Below are 18819 nucleotides of genomic sequence, written 5' to 3'. Positions count from 1 at the left end.
TTCAAGTTAGTACATTAAGTAAACTTAACACACTCAACACATTACATTAAGTCAAATAAACAGTCTTACAAGTTAAAATAAAAAAGGATTAAAATTAAAAAGTCTGAAATAAAGGGGATAAAACTTTTACGCAATCCATCCGTAACAGCATGGATCGGAGACGAAGTTGGGTTTACTAAGGAAGCCGACCAGGGGAGTTAGGGTCTAATGAAATTGTGAAATTCAGGGAGTAAGTCCTCAGTGCGGGGATTAGAAATGACTGATTTAGTGAAACGCAAGCAAATTTTTTGTCTTCTTTCTTTTAAGGTGGTAATACGTGCAGCTTTAAGGAGGAAGGAGTATGGAATTTTGCCCTCTTTGTAAATGATCCTGAACGCACGCTTTTGGTCCGACTCAATTTTCTCACTAAGTTCACTAGAAAGTTGTGTATGCCAAACCGGGCATGCATACTCCAATACCGGCCTGACAAAGGATAAGTAAACACGGAGGGAATGTATGTTAGGACACTTAAATTTGTTTAGCAGCTTAAAATATTGATAGTGAAACATTTTCTTGTTTAACAATGTTGAAAACATGCGTGTCCCACTTAAGATCATTAGAAATTGTGACACTAAGGATTTTAACAAGTTTCACTACCATTTTGAGTGGGATGGGGTCACAGAAAACGGGATTATATTTCAAGAAGTTGATCTTCATTATATATGATTTAGTGGACTTCACTGTCATATTTAGATTCTTAGATTCATCCAAACATTGGGTTAGGATTTCAGCGGAGTCACTTTTAATATTTTTATGACATACTTCAAGGATCGACGAGTCATCTGAATATTTCTATCTTTGGGGGAATTCCTTGTCAATATCGTTAATCATGACAACAAATAAGAGTGGTCCCAATAAGGCCCCTTGAGGTATTCCACAGTAAATGGGAGGGGGCTAGAGTAAATATTTTGCATTTTACAACATGTGATCTGTTTGAAAGAAACGGTATAATAATATTTATTAATATAGTGTCAATTTCAAAGTTATCCTGTAGCAAACGAATTAGAATATTGTGGTCAACTAAGTCAAATGCTTTTTGGAAATCAGCTAAAACAAGTTTAGCCAAATATTTTGTTTCTCTAGTTCACTTAAGATGGTATGAACCAAGTGCACCATTGAGCAGTGCAGAGACTTTAAAAAAAGCTATTGATATGGCTCACAAAAGGGGATCCTTCCTCTTTATGTACATCTTATATATCTTGGCTGTGTTTAACTTAGTTGTGCAGTCCCAGTTATTTTTAAAATTACTTGACTGTGAAGTCAAGGCAAACGTTGTAGTATTTGTGTCTTATTGGTTTATTTGTGTCGTATTCATCAAATTTCGTAAAAGTTAGGCTGATCGAGGACCATCTGAGTAGTCCTATTAGAGTTGTCCAGGGTCTTCTACCACGATCTGTATTTATCCCCATCCTTTTTAACATCTGACATCTGGAATAACTAAAAAATATAGTCTGAAGGTTTAGCATCAATCTCTTTGACTTCAGTCTGGTTTCGTATGTGGGCAACTTACTAAAGATAATTGACATTATTGCTTCTTTAGAAGAGAATGTTGACCGTCTGATTACTGGACATGAAAGCATTGATTTAGAGACAATCTACTACTCCCTCCTACTTCAGCAAGTAAGCAGGGAAGTTTTACATGTGATGGTTGAACAAACAAAAATTTTGCTTAGAAAATCTATGATGCATCTAAGAATATCGAATTGCCAAGATATTAGTTTGTGTTTATTGGTCCTTTAGAAAATTACCAAAAGTTTTCGATCAATCTACAGCAAGATTGTCTTTTGAAGTTTGGCCTGGACAGGATGATCTTCAATTGGACAGGATGATCTTTCCAATTGATGATCAAATCAGGATTATCCCGAACAGGATGATCTCAACAAGATAATCTGAACAAGATCAATCTTTATACAGTAGTTGCTTTCCCTCATCTGCTGAATTTCCAATGTGGGACTGATTTACTCAAACTGAAAAACTAAAGTAATTGTCTGTTTATTGCAAATATTAGAAGTTTTTACTCAGATACCTGCTCTATGAAAGAAATACATTCGTTTTAAGATCTCAAAATATGGTATACCTGATTGACTTTTTGTCATCCTCTGAAAGGAGTGCCGAGAGAAAGGTAGCTGAATCGTTGAGCGACTTCTTGTCTTTTCACCTCATCTTCGAGTTTGAATAAAAAAGCAGATATTTTATTTTCTTGAAGAAGATTTTATTTTCTGATGTTGAAATGTGATTTTTTTTTTTTTAGCTGCTCCACTTTCTCAAGCTAAAAAAATTTACTTATTTATTCATTTGACGCCAGCATGGTTGCGCACTTTCCTTCTACCCTAATTTTTTAGGTCTCACTATATAATACTCCCAGGAAGTCCAAATTTCCTTTAATACGTTGCTTGTTACCTCTTGCAACCCCATTTGGAAATCAGCAATTTCTTACTCGGTCCAAAATACTTTTTCTGGTTCATAAGTCATTTTGATTGCACTTACTTAATCACTCTCGAAACCTAAACATCTTTAATGTTTCGATTTAAGTTTTAGAATCTCAACTAATTAACTTACACGAGATAAACACATAAAAAGAACAAGCACAAAGCCATGTGGAACTCTATCTAGCTCCCGAACCGAATCTAAAAAATTTCACCAATTGATGCAAAATATAAGCTCTCATACAAATAAAGAGTAGGCCGGCATAAGCAAATATGTTTAGGTTGTGCCAATCGTTTCTTAATAGACTTATTAGTTTTACGGTAAACTTTCAGAATAAAATAAGGTTTTTGTAAATATTTTTTTCTTATATTTTCCGCTAGGATAAAACTAAAACACCATTAAATCTACCAACGAAACTTGAGTTCCTCTTTTAGAATAGTTTTATCCTTTATCCTTATAATTAGGGTACCCGAGCCCCCTGGATCTGTTCCTGTTCATTAATTTACATAAAATTTACCTATCAGGCTTGTAAACCCAAGTTTTGGATATAATTACGCCCTTAAGCAGCCACAAACTCAAATTCAGTGTTGTGATACCCATTAATGACCAAGAAAGGGATAACTTAATCATCACATTCTCAAAGATATACATTGAAAGTGCATTTAGGCCTTATCAAATATATAAGTGACTCAGAGGTTAGTCATTTTCATGGCAAGATATTATGAATCTAATATAACTTTTTTAAGTTAATCAACTTTTTGGTTGTCTATTGAGAAAGAAGCATAAATTTAAGAACTTACATACACAGCAAACACCAAATCCACTGGCACAATACCCAGAAGCAATACCACCTGCAGTTGTGCATTCTGCTTGTGTCAGGCAGGTGCCGTTGTAAAAACCACCAGACGCATTGCACATGTCGTTAGAGAATCTTACAATACTAAATATCGAAAGAACTGAAACAAAACAACATGAAATAGGGATCAAGCTCCTCGTGGAATGACTAAAACATTACATATCAAACAATGACTAAAATATTCCAAAATGACTAAAATAGTTCTATATAAGTTTAGCGAAATATAATAAAACCTATATAATAGAAAATAATAGAAAATATATAATATAGAATAAAAAGTTTTGAGCGGTGATCGTTCTCCCACATGATGTAGTGGTAAAGAGCGCAAATCGAACTCATTTAACGCAGGTACTTCGTGCGGAAGTGAATTCATCGCTCAGAATTATCAGCTCTCTGCCTTTCCTGGAATCTTGAAAAGGACTTGCGAGCTTGCTAGAGTTAGCCTGCTCAGATTGTCTACACTCATTCAGCTTGTTAAGCTTGTTTATGGCAATAAGTCTAATTTATTAATTTCACGATATAAATTGTAAATATGATCAAACAGTTCGTGGTAACGAACTGTAGTAAGGATCGATCCGGCTCAATAGTAACCAAAACTCTAGAAAATTGAATTTTGATATCAATAGCTGCATCGAAAGAATCGCATTTTAATGCTGATTTTAAATATATAAGTTTCATCAAGTTTAGTCGTATCCATCAAAAGTTACGAGCCTGACAAAATTGGCATTATTTAAGAAAATAGGAGGAAACACCCCCTAAAAGTCATAGAATCTTAACGAAAATGACACCATCAGATTCAGCGTATCAGAGAACCCTACTGTAGAAGTTTCAAGCTCCTATCTACAAAAATGTTTTTTGCCAGAAGACAAATCACGGGTGCGTGTTTATTTCTTTGGTTTTTTTTCTTTTTCCCAGGGGTCATCGTATCGACCAAGTGGTCCTAGAATATCGCAAGAGGGCTCATTCTAACGAAAATGAAAAGTTCTAGTGCCCTTTTTAAGTGACCAAAAAATTAGAGGGCATCTAAGCCCCCTCCCACGCTCTTTTTTTTCCCAAAGTCAACGGATCGAAATTTTGAGACAGCCATTTTGTTCAGCATAGTCGAAAACCATAATAACAATGTCTTTGGGGATGACTTACTCCCCACAATCCCTGGGGGAGGGGCTGCAAGTTACAAACTTTGACCAGTTTTTACATATAGTAATGGTTATTGGGAAGTGTACAGACGTTTTCAGGGGGATTTTATTTTGTTTGGGGGTGGGGCTGAGGGGAGGGGGCTATGTTAGAGGATCTTTCCTTGGAGGAATCTGTCATGGGGGAAGAAAATTCAATGAAAAGCGCGCAGGATTTTCTAGCGTTACTATAAGAAAACAATGAAAAACAAACACGAAAACGTTTTTTCAAATGAAAGTAAGGAGTAGCATTGAAACTTAAAACGAACAGAGATTATTACGCATATGAGGGGTTCTAAAAATACTTTAGCATAAAGAGCGAGGTATTTAGGAGGAGATAACTACCTCGCTCTTTATGCTAAAGTATTTTTAGTAATTTCAACTATTTATTCTACGGCCTTTCTGATTCAAAGGTCATTCTTAAAGAATTGGGACAAAACTCACGATTTAGTGTAAAGAGCGAGGTATTAACGAGGGTAAAAACCCCCTCGTATACATAATAAAAATATAAGATTATGAAAGTTTGTTACGTAAGTTAATTCTTAAGTTACGTATATTTCTTACTAATAAAAACATTCGTCAAAAATTAAAAGTTCTAGTTGCCTTTTTAAGTAACCAAAAAATTGGAGGGCCACTAGACCAACTTCTCCACCCCTTATTTCTCAAAATCGTCTGATCAAAACTAAGAGAAAGCCATTTACCCAAAAAAAGAATTAATATACAAATTTCATTTTAATAATTTATGTGCGGAGAGCCAAAACCAAACATGCATTAATTCAAAAACGTTTAGAAATTAAATAAAAAAAAACTTATTTTTTTAGCTGAAAGTAAGGAGCGACATTAAAACTTAAAACGAACAGAAATTACTCCGTATATTAAATGGGTTGTCCCCTCCGCAATCCCTCGCTCTTTACGCTAAAGTTTGACTCTTTGCCACAATTCTACTTTTTAAAACAATTAAAAGCTTTAGCTTAAAGAGCGAGGGATTGGGGAGGGGACAACCCATTTCATATACGGAGTAATTTCTGTTCGTTTTAAGTTTTAATGTCGCTCCTTACTTTCAGCTAAAAAAAATTAGTTTTTTTTTATTTAGTTACGTTCCAAGACTCAGGTGTTTTTTCACAGTTAAAAAATAGTTTGGAAGAATAGTTAGATAGTCTGCAAACCAAGATTAGAATATTGGAAGCTACACTGATGATAGAGGTCAGTACTATACTATACTATACAAGCGAGCTTACTATACTTGGCCTGCTCAGATTGTTTACGCTCATTCAGCTTGTTAAGCTCGTATAGGACAATAAGTCTAAATTACTGATTTCACGATAAGTTGTAAGTTTGATCATGTTCCAAGATTCAGGCCAAAACTCAAGGTATTTTTTCACAGTTAAAAATAAGTTTGGATGAATAGTTAGAGAGTCTGCAAACCAAGATCAGAATATTGGAAGCTACATTGATGACAGAGGTCAAATATGGTTCTGAAGCATGGGCGCTCAAAAAGCAGATGAAGATTTGCTAGATATTTTCCAGAAAAATTGCTAACGGATAGGTCTGGGTTTCCGGCTGACTGACCGTATTTCAAACTATGCTATACTAAAGCATGGTTCAATCCTACTTTATAGGGCTATAATGAGGAAATGTTCAGGTGGTTAGAGCACGTTCTGCAGATGAAGGATGACAGATTGCCAAGGATTGTCACTTTTTGACCAACCGTCTAGGAAACGTAAAGCAGGTCGTCCATGATTGGGGGGGGGGATTTCATAAAAATTAAGGGAAATGGTAACTTCTTATCAAGGTATAAAGAGGGAGGCTTCGAACAAATTGGGATGGAGAAAGAGCGTACGTAGCCGTGTCAGCCTCAGGTGCTTGGTGCTTTGGTGAGTTTTTAGCTGTTTAAGGTCAAACGTTATATGTGCGCTAATTTCTATTTGTTATCTTTATGCTGTAAGGGTGATATTGATTGAAGAAAAAATCTGCAACTCTTGGAATTATATAGTTAATACATGACTAATTTGTTTAAAATATAATTTTTTAGAATAGGCTTCTTGAAGTTTCAAGCAAAAGAAGCCCCAGTTTTTAAGTTTAATTATCTTCTTCCTAATCTTCGCACACGCAATAGTATAAAGTAAAGAAAGCCTTTTCTATAAAGAAACGGTCAGTGGCCTATGGAAAAATCATAGTCAGTTCTTTTTTAAAAATAAAATTAAAGAATAATTAATTTACTTAAATTTGTCAAATTAAATAAAAATTTAGGTTTTTCAACTTAGAGTAAGAAGCACCACTACAACTTAAAAAGAACAAAAACTATTTTATATACGAGGGGGGCTTTCCCCCTCCTCAGTAAATCACTCTTCATTTTAAGGTTTGTACGTAAAAACACTTTTTATTCTAATTAAGAGGCCCTTGTCTTTCAGGAGTCGGTCTTAGAGAATTGGGGAAAAGAGTCACACTCTAGCGTGAAGTTGAGCTTTGCGCTCAACGAGCGTAAAGAGCAAGGTATTGAATCCCTTAATATATGGAATAATTCCTTTAAGTTTTAACATTAAACGAACACCTTTAAAAGTTCATCCACTGAAACTTTCCTCCCATGGAAAATTCTCGTAGTGGAAAATTCCCCCTCCCAAATATTTCTGTATACTTCCCAATAACAAATGCTCTGGGCAATTTCCCATATTAGTGCCCTCTCTTCAGTAGCTGTGGAGGTCATGTAATCCCCAGAGGCATGGTTATTTGGCCTTTCATGTATGCTGAGTAAAATAAATAGCTCAAAGTTTTGATCGGATGACTTTGGGAAAAAAGAGGTGTGGGTGGAGGGTTAGTTGCCCCTCAATTTCCTGGCCGCTTACAAAGAGCAGTAGAATTTGTAATTTCCGTTTGAATTACCGTTTTCTTGATATTTTAGGATCATTTTGTTTGATAAAATAACCCCAGGGAAAAAAGGGACAAACAAGAAATGAACTTACATTCGTGACCTTTCTTCTGGCAGAATATACAAAATTCCCCGTTTTTGCAGACAAGATTAGTAACTTCCTTGATACTGTAAACCCGATGGCACAATTTCTATTAAGATTACTTGATTCCTTGAAAGTATTTCCCCCTTTTTTGAAAATCAGGTAGCCTAGATATTCTAAGGTTTGGAGCTCTTTATGAGTAACTTCAAATTTAATGAATTTCATGCATTTTATGAATTATAGTTATCGAAATTCCATTTTTTACAGTTTCAGATACTATCAGGCAGATTCACTCTTTACTTATACTTCATTTCCACGAACTGTTTGACAGGATAGTTCGCTCTGGATCTTAACTCTGAGAAGCATCTTGCTAATTTTGGTACCCAAAAAATTGAATGCTGTCTAAAAACCAGGATGTTTGCTTATTTCGGTAATCAGGATAATCAATACCATAATGAGAAGGACATTATAATACCTCCATGCATATAGTGTACAAGTCGAATGAAACACTTGATGAAACAGTTTTGCCAGGATAACAGTACTCAATAGCATAGTAGCATGCGTAGAAGAAACAAGGGGCAAAAGTCAAATGATATTTTACCTCAACTCTTCCACCTTTCCTAAGATATAGATGTAAATTCACAAAGATTCTGCTAGAAAATAACGATGGTTGCTTCATCTTATATACAAGGAGACACATTAATGTCATCTATTTTAAAAATTATAAAGAAGCTTTAAAATACATCCAGGAAAAATATACCTTAGCTTATCATGCCTAAGTTTCTTGACACTTTTAATCGGAGAAGCTTAATATGGATCTTAAATGAAAGATTCTCATCGACAAGGACTCTTAGAAATCAAACAAACTTATTTTGCGATCTAAAAATAATAACTTTAGAGCTAAGAATAATATTCGAACCAGAAAATTGCAAGCCAATTCTGAAAAAAAAAATTGAGACTTGGAAACATTTAGAGCGAGGCAATTTGCTTCAAACCACTTATAAGCTCTGTCAGCATCAGTTTTGAAGCTTTATTACCAAATTATTTTGATCCCGCTCGGCACAAACAAGCGTACTATCATCAGAAAATGCAAACAAATCAACGTTTTTTTCAATATATATTCATATATATTATATAGTACCCCCTTCAACGGGTACTCCCTTCAATGGGGGTACCAGAATTAGCGAGTGGCCATCCCTAGGTTAGATCCATATGAGAACTGAACAGAGTACCAGAGGCCCAATTTTCGCAAGACCCAGAGACCTCTACTATAGGTGTTTTGGAGGGATCTAGAAGCAAAGATTGTATTAAAAAAAAATTGTCATTGCTTCGTACCGATACTGCTCGACAAGATCCCAAGTGTAAAAATGGCAGACCAATCATAAGAGGCCGAGAAAAAACAAAGTGCTCAGTCTTACAAGATATTATTTTAAATTGGATTTAATGCCGGCGCTTTCATAAAAAGTTGATGCAATTCCAGGACTTTCGGATAGCATTACTGCCTTACAAGTACAGAGCTGGAAAATGTGAAATCAAACCTAGGAGTCACATAGGAACGAGCTAACCAGCTGGAAGCCAGGAAGAAAAGAATGTATTTGTTGATATATAATTATATTCCTGAACACCTTGGCGAGTAAACTCAGAAGCAAGAAATAACAAGTTCATCCAACCATGCTATACCGTCTCTTGAAATAAGCCGAGGTGATATACGTGACATTTTTAAATTGAAAACTAAACCAGTAGTAGTGAAGCTAAACTCGGTCGATGATTGCACTGCCTAAGTAAAGAACGATTTTTGCAAAATGTATTATATATATATATATATATATATATATATATATATATATATATATATATATCTATATCTATATATATAAAAATAAGTTGTCTGTGGATGGATGGATGGATGTGTCAGGTGACGTCACCTGAAAAAACTGGATCAGGTGACGTCAAAACTGAAAAAACTAAAAAAAGGCAAAAACTACAAAAAAAACTAAAAACTAATAAAAAAAATAAAAAAGCTAAAAAACTAAAAAAACTATAAAGGTAAAAACCAATAAAAAACTAAAAAAAAAACTGAAAAAACTAAAAAAAGGCAAAAACTACAAAAAAAAACTAAAAACTAATAAAAAAAGTAAAAAAGCTAAAAAACTAAAAAAACTAAAAAAACTAAAAAAAGGTAAAAAACTAAAAAAAAAATAAAAAATAAAAAAAAACTAAAAAAAAGGAAAAAACTGAAAAATAAGCTAAAATAAAGGTAAAAACCAATAAAAAACTAAAAAAAAAAGGAAAAAACTAATAAATGACGACACTCAAAGAGAAAGCGACCAGGACAAAAGGAATGTTCGATTAGCAATCAACAAAGCACCGGGACACAGGGAGTATAAATGACGACCAGGACATAAGTAAAAAAAAAAAAAACTATCTATATATATAAAAATAAGTTGTCTGTGGATCTGTGGATCGTGGATCGGGTGACGTCACCTGAAAAAACTGGATCAGGTGACGTCAAAACTGAAAAAACTAAAAAAAGGCAAAAACTACAAAAAAAAACTAAAAACTAATAAAAAAAATAAAAAAGCTAAAAAACTAAAAAAACTAAAAAAAGGCAAAAACTACAAAAAAAACTAAAAACTAATAAAAAAGCTAAAAAACTAAAAAAACTAAAAAAAAGGCAAAAACTACAAAAAAACTAAAAACTAATAAAAAAAATAAAAAAGCTAAAAAACTAAAAAAACTAAAAAAACTAAAAAAAGGTAAAAAACTAAAAAAACTAAAAACTAAAAAAAACTAAAAAAGGTAAAAACTAAAAGAACTAAAAAAGAAAAAAATAAATGACGACACTCAAAGAGAAAGCGACCAGGACAAAAGGAATGTTCGATTAGCAATCAACAAAGCACCGGGACACAGGGAGTATAAATGACGACCAGGACACAAGTAAAAAAAAAAATTAACAAAACTAAAAAGAAGGTAAAAACTACAAAAAAACTAAAAAGAAAAAAAAACTAAAAACTAATAAAAAAACTAAAAAATCTAAAAATCTAAATAAACTAAAAAAGAAAAAAAAAAGGAAAAAAATAAAGGAGAAAAACAAAACTAAAAAACGAATGTATATACAGACCGGTACACCGGGATACAAATGACGACCGGGACACAGGGAATATAAATGACGACCGGGACACAGGGACACAACTACAACGGGGACACCGGGGGAAACAGGGGGATATAAATGACGACCGGGACAAAAAAACTAAAAAGAAAAAAAAACTAAAAACTAATAAAAAAAACTAAAAAATCTAAAAATCTAAATAAGCTAAAAAAGAAAAAAAAAAAGGAAAAAAATAAAGGAGAAAAACAAAACTAAAAAACGAATGTATATACAGACCGGGACACCGGGATACAAATGACGACCGGGACCCGGGACACAGGGAATATAAATGACGACCGGGACACAGGGACACAACTACAACGGGGACACCGGGGGAAACAGGGGGATGTAAATGACGACCGGGACACCGGGACAGGGAATGGTCGATTAGCAATCACCATCAACAAAGCTCAAGGGCAATCATTAGAATCATGAGGTATAGATCTGAATACAGATTGTTTTCCCATGGACCATTATATGTTGCATGTTCAAGAGTCGGTAAACCTGACAATCTATTTATATGCAAAGACAATGGGACAGCAAAGAATGTTGTATATTCGCAAGTTTTACGTAGTTAAAACCATATATATATATCTATCTATATTCACAGGTGGGACATAGGGACACAACTACAATGGCGCGTAACTATTATGGCGCGTAACGACTTACGCGCGCGGGGGGGCTTGGGGGGGGCGCGAAGCGCCCCCACCAACTAGGTGTTGGGGTGGCGCGAAGCGCCACCCCAACAGCTAGTATATAAAAATAAGTTGTCTGTCTGTGGATGGATGGATGGATGTGTCAGGTGACGTCACCTGAAAAAACTGGATTAGGTGACGTCAAAACTGAAAAAACTAAAAAAAGGCAAAAACTACAAAAAAAACTAAAAACTAATAAAAAAAATAAAAAAGCTAAAAAACTAAAAAAACTATAAAGGTAAAAACCAATAAAAAACTAAAAAAAAACTGAAAAAACTAAAAAAAGGCAAAAACTACAAAAAAAAACTAAAAACTAATAAAAAAAGTAAAAAAGCTAAAAAACTAAAAAAACTAAAAAAACTAAAAAAAGGTAAAAAACTAAAAAAAATAAAAAATAAAAAAAAACTAAAAAAACCCTCTCATATGTGTAATAAAAACATGAGAATAAAAAATTCTTTACGTAAGCTAATTTATAAGTTACGCATATCTTTTACTAATAAAACGATTCGTAAAAAATTAAAAGTTCTAGTTGCCTTTTCAATTAACCAAAAAAATGGAGGGCAACTAGGCTTCCTCCCCCGCTCTTTTTTTCTCAAAATCATTCGATCAAAATTATGAGAAAACCATTTAGCCAAAAAAAATAAATATACAAATTTCGTTTTAATTATTCCTCTGCGGAGAGCCAAAATCAAAACATGCATTGATTCAAAAATGTTCAGAAATTAAATAAAAAAAAAACAAGTTTTTTCAACTGAAAGTAAGGAGCAACATTAAAACTTAAAACGAACAGAAATTACTTCGTATATGAAAGGGGCTGCTTCCTCATCGACGCCCCACTCTTTACGCTAAAGTTTTTTATTGTTTTAAAAAGGAGAGTTGAGAGAAAGAGTCAAACTTTAGCGTAAAGAGCGGGGCGTTGATGAGGAAGCAGCCCCTTTCATATACGAAGTAATTTCTGTTCGTTTTAGTTTTAATGTCGCTCCTTACTTTCAGTTGAAAAAATTTGTTTTTTTATTTAATTTCAAACAGCAAAACCAACTTGAAATCAATGAAAGAGAAGTAACCAATTAGATTGAATAAGTATCCCTTGCCTTGCAACAGATTTCGCCTGTCTACAATTTCGGTTTTCATTAGATATGCGGACAGGTTGTCTTAAATTAGACTGGGCGAAAATATTCTTAGAGTCTTTTAATATTAAACTGTTATAAATTGGGCTTAAGGAAATATCTCCCGTGTCTCTATTTATACCCAAATTTCTATTAATACGTTTTTTTTTTATCTCAATTGCCTCTTTAAAAGATTGTGGTAGGTCATTTACGGTAGATATTAAAGTTGCCTCTTAAAAAAGAACTAAATTGTCAGGATTTTCGTATATATGCTGGGCCAGAGCTGAATCAAAGTTGTCATTTTTATTTTCCAATCTCAGGGAAATCTACTGAAATTTTGTGTTCATACAATCGTTCCCCTAGTTGTTGATGGGTCCTGCCAATTTAAAATTTTCCACATGAACACGGGACCCTGTAGAAACCACTACCCAGTATAGGGTCCGTTTTATGCTTTCCCGAGTTAAAAAATGTTCAACTTTTTGTTCGTTCTTGAAAGAAACAGAGAGATTATGTTTTTTAAATTTTTCCAAGTTTGTCGCTGAGTTTCAAGACGTATGGTAATGTAGTGAAAGTTTTTTTTTCTCTGTTGCCAGTGTAACTGAATCAAGGGGGACGGGCTTCCTATCTTCCTGTTTTACCTTTTTTAATCGTCTATTTATTATATTTTCAATGAGATTGATTGGGTAGCCATTACAGAATAGAATATCTTTAACATAATCTAACTCGGATTTTTCATGATTACGTGTTTTAAAATCTGACCAAGCAGAATTTTCCTCTAATTTTCTTTGTAAGGCCTGTTCACATTTATGGACATCGCATGAAGTATAAATGTGAACTGCATCAAAACTAGATAAGATAGTTTTTACTGTTATACTATGATTTTTTAGCTTCTCAACAAGATCTATAGAAATTTTTATATAAGAATTCTGTGTTGTTAGAAGAGACTTGAAAATTGACGTAACGGAGTATCCTTCTTATGAATTGTGGGTAGACCATAAAATTTTGAGGTTGAACAACCTTTTGGGCAAAATTTTCTGTACATTTGAGGGGTGATTAGTCTATTGTCTTTTAAAATTTCTAATTCTTTTCTCAACTGCTTGGTGTATTTATCTGTGGGATCAGTTTTTATTTCTTTATAAGTATTTTTATCCAATAAAAGGGTATTTGTTTTATTTTGATAATCTGCAGAATCCATAATCAAAACTGTGCTTCCTTTGTCCACTCTTGTAATTAGTGTATTTTTATCTTTTTTCAAATTTTGGAGGATTTTAATTTCTTCCTTTGATTGAGCTGTAAGCAACCATGACGGCTTATAATCAAGAATACTCTTTACTATTTCTCCTCTTAGTAGGTCTGGATTTTCAACTTCACCATGAGAGCTAAAAATACCGGACTCCACACTCATAATAATTTCTGATATATTTACGTATGTCTGAGCCATTGCAAATTTAGGTCCTCTTGACAGAATACTCAGCTCCTTGGGTGTGAAAACCTTGGAGGATATATTTTCCAAAGGAGAACCAGGGGAAAATCTATGAAGGAAAATCCGTGTTTTTTGAAAATTTTGAGATTCGAGTTTTGAAAATTTTTCTAATAAGCGAGTTTTCGCTAAATTAAAAACGTGTCGGAAAGACCTTTGTGAAATATTTAAAATTTGGAGAAAATCTGGAACGGATAAAGTCTGATGTAACAAAGATTTGAAATTAGATATTTATTACTAATTTCATATCTTTTGAGCCTATTGTCTTTTAAAATATGTGTTAGAGTTTTGAAACCCATTCTCTGGCTAAATGGGACTTCAGATTGTGTACCTAAGTGTAAATTGTAACGTAAAGAAAGAGGAAGAATTCGATTTCTTCTGCAAGTTTCTAAGAAAATGAATTGACAAATAAGATTTGCGTGTTTTTTAATACAATTTAAAAAATCTAAAACAATATTGGTCAAATGCTCCCCGTAAGCTTGACGTAAATACGTTCTGAGACCAAACTGGCAATGCATTACGTATGAAAACAATGAAAGGAAATAATAAATAAAAAGAGAAAAATCAAATAAGTGAAAAGAGAGGATTTTATTAGCCAGCAGCAAAATATGAAAAACAATCAAATATTTCGACAAGGATCTCCGCCAAGTCGTCCTCAGTGCTCAAAAAAATAAGAAAGAGGAAAAAGAAAAAAAAGAAACAAAGAAGAAACAACAACAAAAACCAACTTGAAATCAATTAGATTGAATAAGTATCCTTTGCCTTGCAACAGATTTTGCCCGTCTATAATTTCGATTTTCATTAGATATGCAGACAGGTTGTCTTAAGTTAGACTGGGTGAAAATATTCATAGAGTCTTTTAATATTAAATTGTTATAAATTGGGCTTAAGGAAATATCTCTAGTGTCTCTATTTATATCCAAAATCATATTTATATGTTTTTTTTTATCTCAATTGCCTCTTTAAAAGATTGTGGTAGGCTATTTACGGTAGATATTAAAGTTACCTCTTTAGAAAGAACTAAATAGTCAGGATTTACGTACATATGCTGGGCCAGAGCTGAATCAAAGTTGTCATTTTTATTTTCCAATCTCAGGGACTTATCTATTGACAATCGTTCCCCTAGTTGTTGATGGGTCCTGCCAATGTAAAATTGTCCAAATGAACACGGGACTCTGTAGACACCAATACGTAGTATAGGGTCCATTTTATCCTTTCTCGAGTTGAAAAAATGTTCAACTTTTTGTTCATTTTTGAAGGAAACAGAGAGAGTGGGTTTTTTTTTTAATTTTACCAAGTTTCTCACTGAGTTTCGAGATGTATGGTAATGTAGTCCTGTTGTAGCATGTTATAGTTCTCCAGGTACAGGTGTAGGAAGATTCTTAGCTACAATTTTCATGTCTCTTCTAACAACACGGAATTCTTATATAAAAAATTCCATAGATCTTGTTGAGAAGCTAAAAAATCATAGTATAACAGAAAAAACTATCTCATCTAGTTTTGATGCATTTTCCATACACTTCATGCGATGTCCATAAACCGTGAACAGGCCTTACAAAGAAAATTACAGGAAATTTCTGCTTGGTCAGATTATAAAACCTTGGAAATTGACAAAATAATGACGCTTAGCCCCAATGGCCTACTTCGACAAGGTACTCGTAACGTAAGCACCCAGAATAAGGGATTCTCCAAAAATGGTATTTGATGGAAGACTTTGATGTGGATATTTCTGTTAATTTTTTTGATAACAGACGGCAAGGTGCGTAAACTAATATTAATCGTCGCAATCCTGAGTATTACCCTGTTGCCTTGTCCCCAAGTGAGGCTTGTAGCGAGCAACTCCAAAGAGTGGCTAGTGATGTTACCCCACTGACAGAAAGTGTAGAGGCATGAGAAATAAAGGACCATATACACAGTCTAGCGTCACGGAACATATAAGGATTACGTGATAAGTTGTCTTATTTATATGGTGTTTTGTTTTCATTTGATGTGATTTCGTACAAAAAATGATTATTCTCCCTTGTCGTCTCTTCCCAGTTATTTGTTTGAACAAGCGGTGCGTAAAGTATCAAGAAATGACAAATATTATAATGATATTTAGGTTTTTTATCAAATTGTCTGATATTGGTGTTTATGAGAAAATGAACTGGGATCTGAAAACTAACTTTGCAAGCGTATTTGTTTCAAATCTGCAACCAATTTTGGGTGTGGTGAATATTCCTTTATTGACTAGTTCGTTTAGTCGAGAAATTATTTAGAAAATTTTAGAAGAAAAATTGTTGCTTGCACAGATATTAGATAAGGGGTATATTATACAAGTACCATAATTTTTTTTGAATTGATTAAAAACATCTCTAGTAAAGTATACTTACATTTTCGTCTTCTTCCATCTAATGCTCCAGTAGTGTTTACATTGTTACCGTTATCACTTAATGTTGCTCTGCCCACCAAACTGCTTGAACTTACATTTTTGTAGTCAATATATGAACTGGATTCAAGGGATTTCAATGACCCCAAACTAAGACCTTCGAAGTTTAAGTGTCTTTTTGGGATACTTCCGCTTGAACACCCTTGGAGGATAGTAATAAATAAAGGGATGTGCAGCATTATTTGCGTAAATAATTTTATTCTTCCAGTTTTACTCCAAACGAGGTTTAATTCCAAAGAAGGTGAGCTTTTCTTACCAATGCTAAGCTGCAATAAAATATTACATTTCGAAACCAGTTTCAAATATTTAATTAGGTTCGAGGTTTGATATTATAAATTCTACCACTCGCGACGAAAAAACCAAGATAAGCAATTTAATACACCAAATTCTGTTTTCTTTAATTACAATTTTGCTTATTAATATTGCTAAAAATTTTCCTCAATTGTTTTTCTTGTATAAAAAAAAAATATTGCTATGTAGTAAAGTATATTCTTCTTCTTCTTCTGATAATTTAGGAAAATCATTTACGCAGGAATGGTTATTAATGTTTAAAGCCCTTAAAACAAAGAATATACCCTACTTGTCAGCTAAACGTAAAAAACCCATTTTTTTTTTTTAGCTATTTCACAGTAATTCTGAAGTATTCACGAACAAAATTGCACCCCCATAAGCGTACTTCAGTTTTTTCCTGTTCAAAAATGTGATTTTTTTCAATTTTTTTCATTTTTTTTGCACTAAACAATAAAGGCCACGAAATGTGGACTAAGCCAAAGTTAAAAAAAACGTTACTAATGTTTAATAGTCAATTTATACCGTTACTTCGTCAAAACAAATCCAGCTCACTAGTTTGCCCTGATATAAAATAGATGAGAATCTGACGAAAAATCACACATGCAGATATGTATTCAGCAATATATTAAATTCCCCATATTTGTCAACTTAATTTTCGTCTGAAGTCACTTTTGTCAATCATGCTCTATATAATCTGATAGATGACTATAGTTGAAAACTAAGATAAAAAGCAAAAAAGATTGATATGCGGAAATACTATGTCCGTTTGACAGCATAAATTAAGCTAGCTCATTCAGGCGCGCATCCACAGGGGGGGTGGTGGTGGTGTGTTTGCTAAAAATAGTATTCTGTTTTTAAATATTATTTGATCTGGTTGGTTTTATCATTCAATCCTTAGTCCCTACTCAAACTTGCATTCAAAGAGCTAAAATAAACTTAAAGTAATGCCTTTAAATACTGTTTTTTCTAAGGGATTTTTAAAGTTTTCTGTTGGTTAGTCCAGAGACCCCTGATCGACCCTCCATAATTATTTTCCAAATGCAACACTGAACTCATTTCTGGATGACCAAGTGTGTTAACGACTAAAAAGCACAAAGATGTAACCAAAGCTCACAGGTGCAGGAGAGTTTTATCACTATTTCGAGTGATTTTTATATTGCCTTAAAAAATCACTAAATAAGCACATAAATCACTACATTATTGAATATCCTCATTTTCCTATGAAGAGCACAGATTACATCAACAGGTTTTAACTAACTAAAGTGTAAGTCTAATAAAAAGCATGAAACTGAACTGAAAACATAGCACAAAAACGTCACAAAATTAAGATCAAGACCCATTTAACAAAATTTACGGGCTAGGTCTTCCTTTTTAATAAATAATTTACTGTAGCGTGGAATTTGGACTGCGGTTTTCACACGCTGAAGTAGCTTTAGTTTCCTGGCAGATATTTTTAAGAGCCTTTTGACTGCACATGTTTCAAAAGTAAAAAAAGTAAAATATTTCAATATGCTTGGGTACCCTCACAAATTTATTTTATGAGGAGGAGGGGGCTAAGCGTTGAAATATATTTCAGGAGCTTAGTGTTACAGGAAGTTCCAATAAACATGCTTTATTTTTTCAAAACATTCAAAAAAAAATATTCACTCTAATAACAAAGATAATTAAAAGAGAATCTAATGAATATGAACTGAATCTTTAGCATATAATGATATTCATTCCTAGTACGCAATTAAATAAGAAAAACAAGTTTTTGTAACAGAAAGTAAGGAGCGACATTAAAAGTTAAAACGAACAGAAATTACTCCGTATATGACAGGGGCTTTTCCTCCTCAACGCCCCGCTCTTTACGCTAAAGTTTGACCCTTTCTCTTAACTCTACTTTAAAAAAAAGAAACTTTAGCGTAAAGAGCGGGGCGTTGAGGAGGAAAAGCCCCTTTCGTATACGGAGTAATTTCTGTTCGTTTTAAGTTTTAATGTTGCTCCTTCCTTTCCGTTACAAAAACTTGTTTTTTTTACTTAATTTCTGGACGTTTGTGAATTAATGCATGTTTTGATCTTGGCTCTTTGCACATAAATAATTAAAACAAAATTTGCATATTAATTAATTGCAATTAATCGGAAGATTTTGAGAAAAAAGAAGCGAAGGAGAAGGCCTAGTTGCCCTCCAAGTTCTTGATTACTTAAAAAAGCAACTAGAACTTTTAATTTTTTACAAACGTTTTTAAT

General features: G+C 33.4%; 1 protein-coding gene across 2 annotated transcripts in view; it reads right to left on the bottom strand.

Annotated features, from left to right (window-relative positions):
- LOC136036944 (uncharacterized) overlaps positions 1 to 17852 on the bottom strand; it is a 45598-nt gene extending 27746 nt beyond the window's left edge. The window contains exons 1-3 of one of the 2 annotated variants that reach the window (XM_065719334.1): positions 17705 to 17852; positions 16244 to 16565; positions 3267 to 3422 (exon numbers count right to left, since the gene is read on the bottom strand). In XM_065719334.1, coding sequence (XP_065575406.1) covers positions 3267 to 3422; positions 16244 to 16478 — 391 coding nt within the window. In that variant the 5' untranslated portion in view covers positions 16479 to 16565; positions 17705 to 17852. The remainder of the gene's footprint in view (positions 1 to 3266; positions 3423 to 16243; positions 16566 to 17704) is intronic. The other variant, XM_065719333.1, reaches the window with a different exon arrangement.
- Positions 17853 to 18819: the final 967 nt, after the last annotated feature.

This window comes from Artemia franciscana, chromosome 16, assembly GCF_032884065.1.
Source record: "Artemia franciscana chromosome 16, ASM3288406v1, whole genome shotgun sequence".
NCBI classification, from domain to species: domain Eukaryota; kingdom Metazoa; phylum Arthropoda; class Branchiopoda; order Anostraca; family Artemiidae; genus Artemia; species Artemia franciscana.
This window is presented reverse-complemented; position numbering and strand designations above follow the sequence as displayed.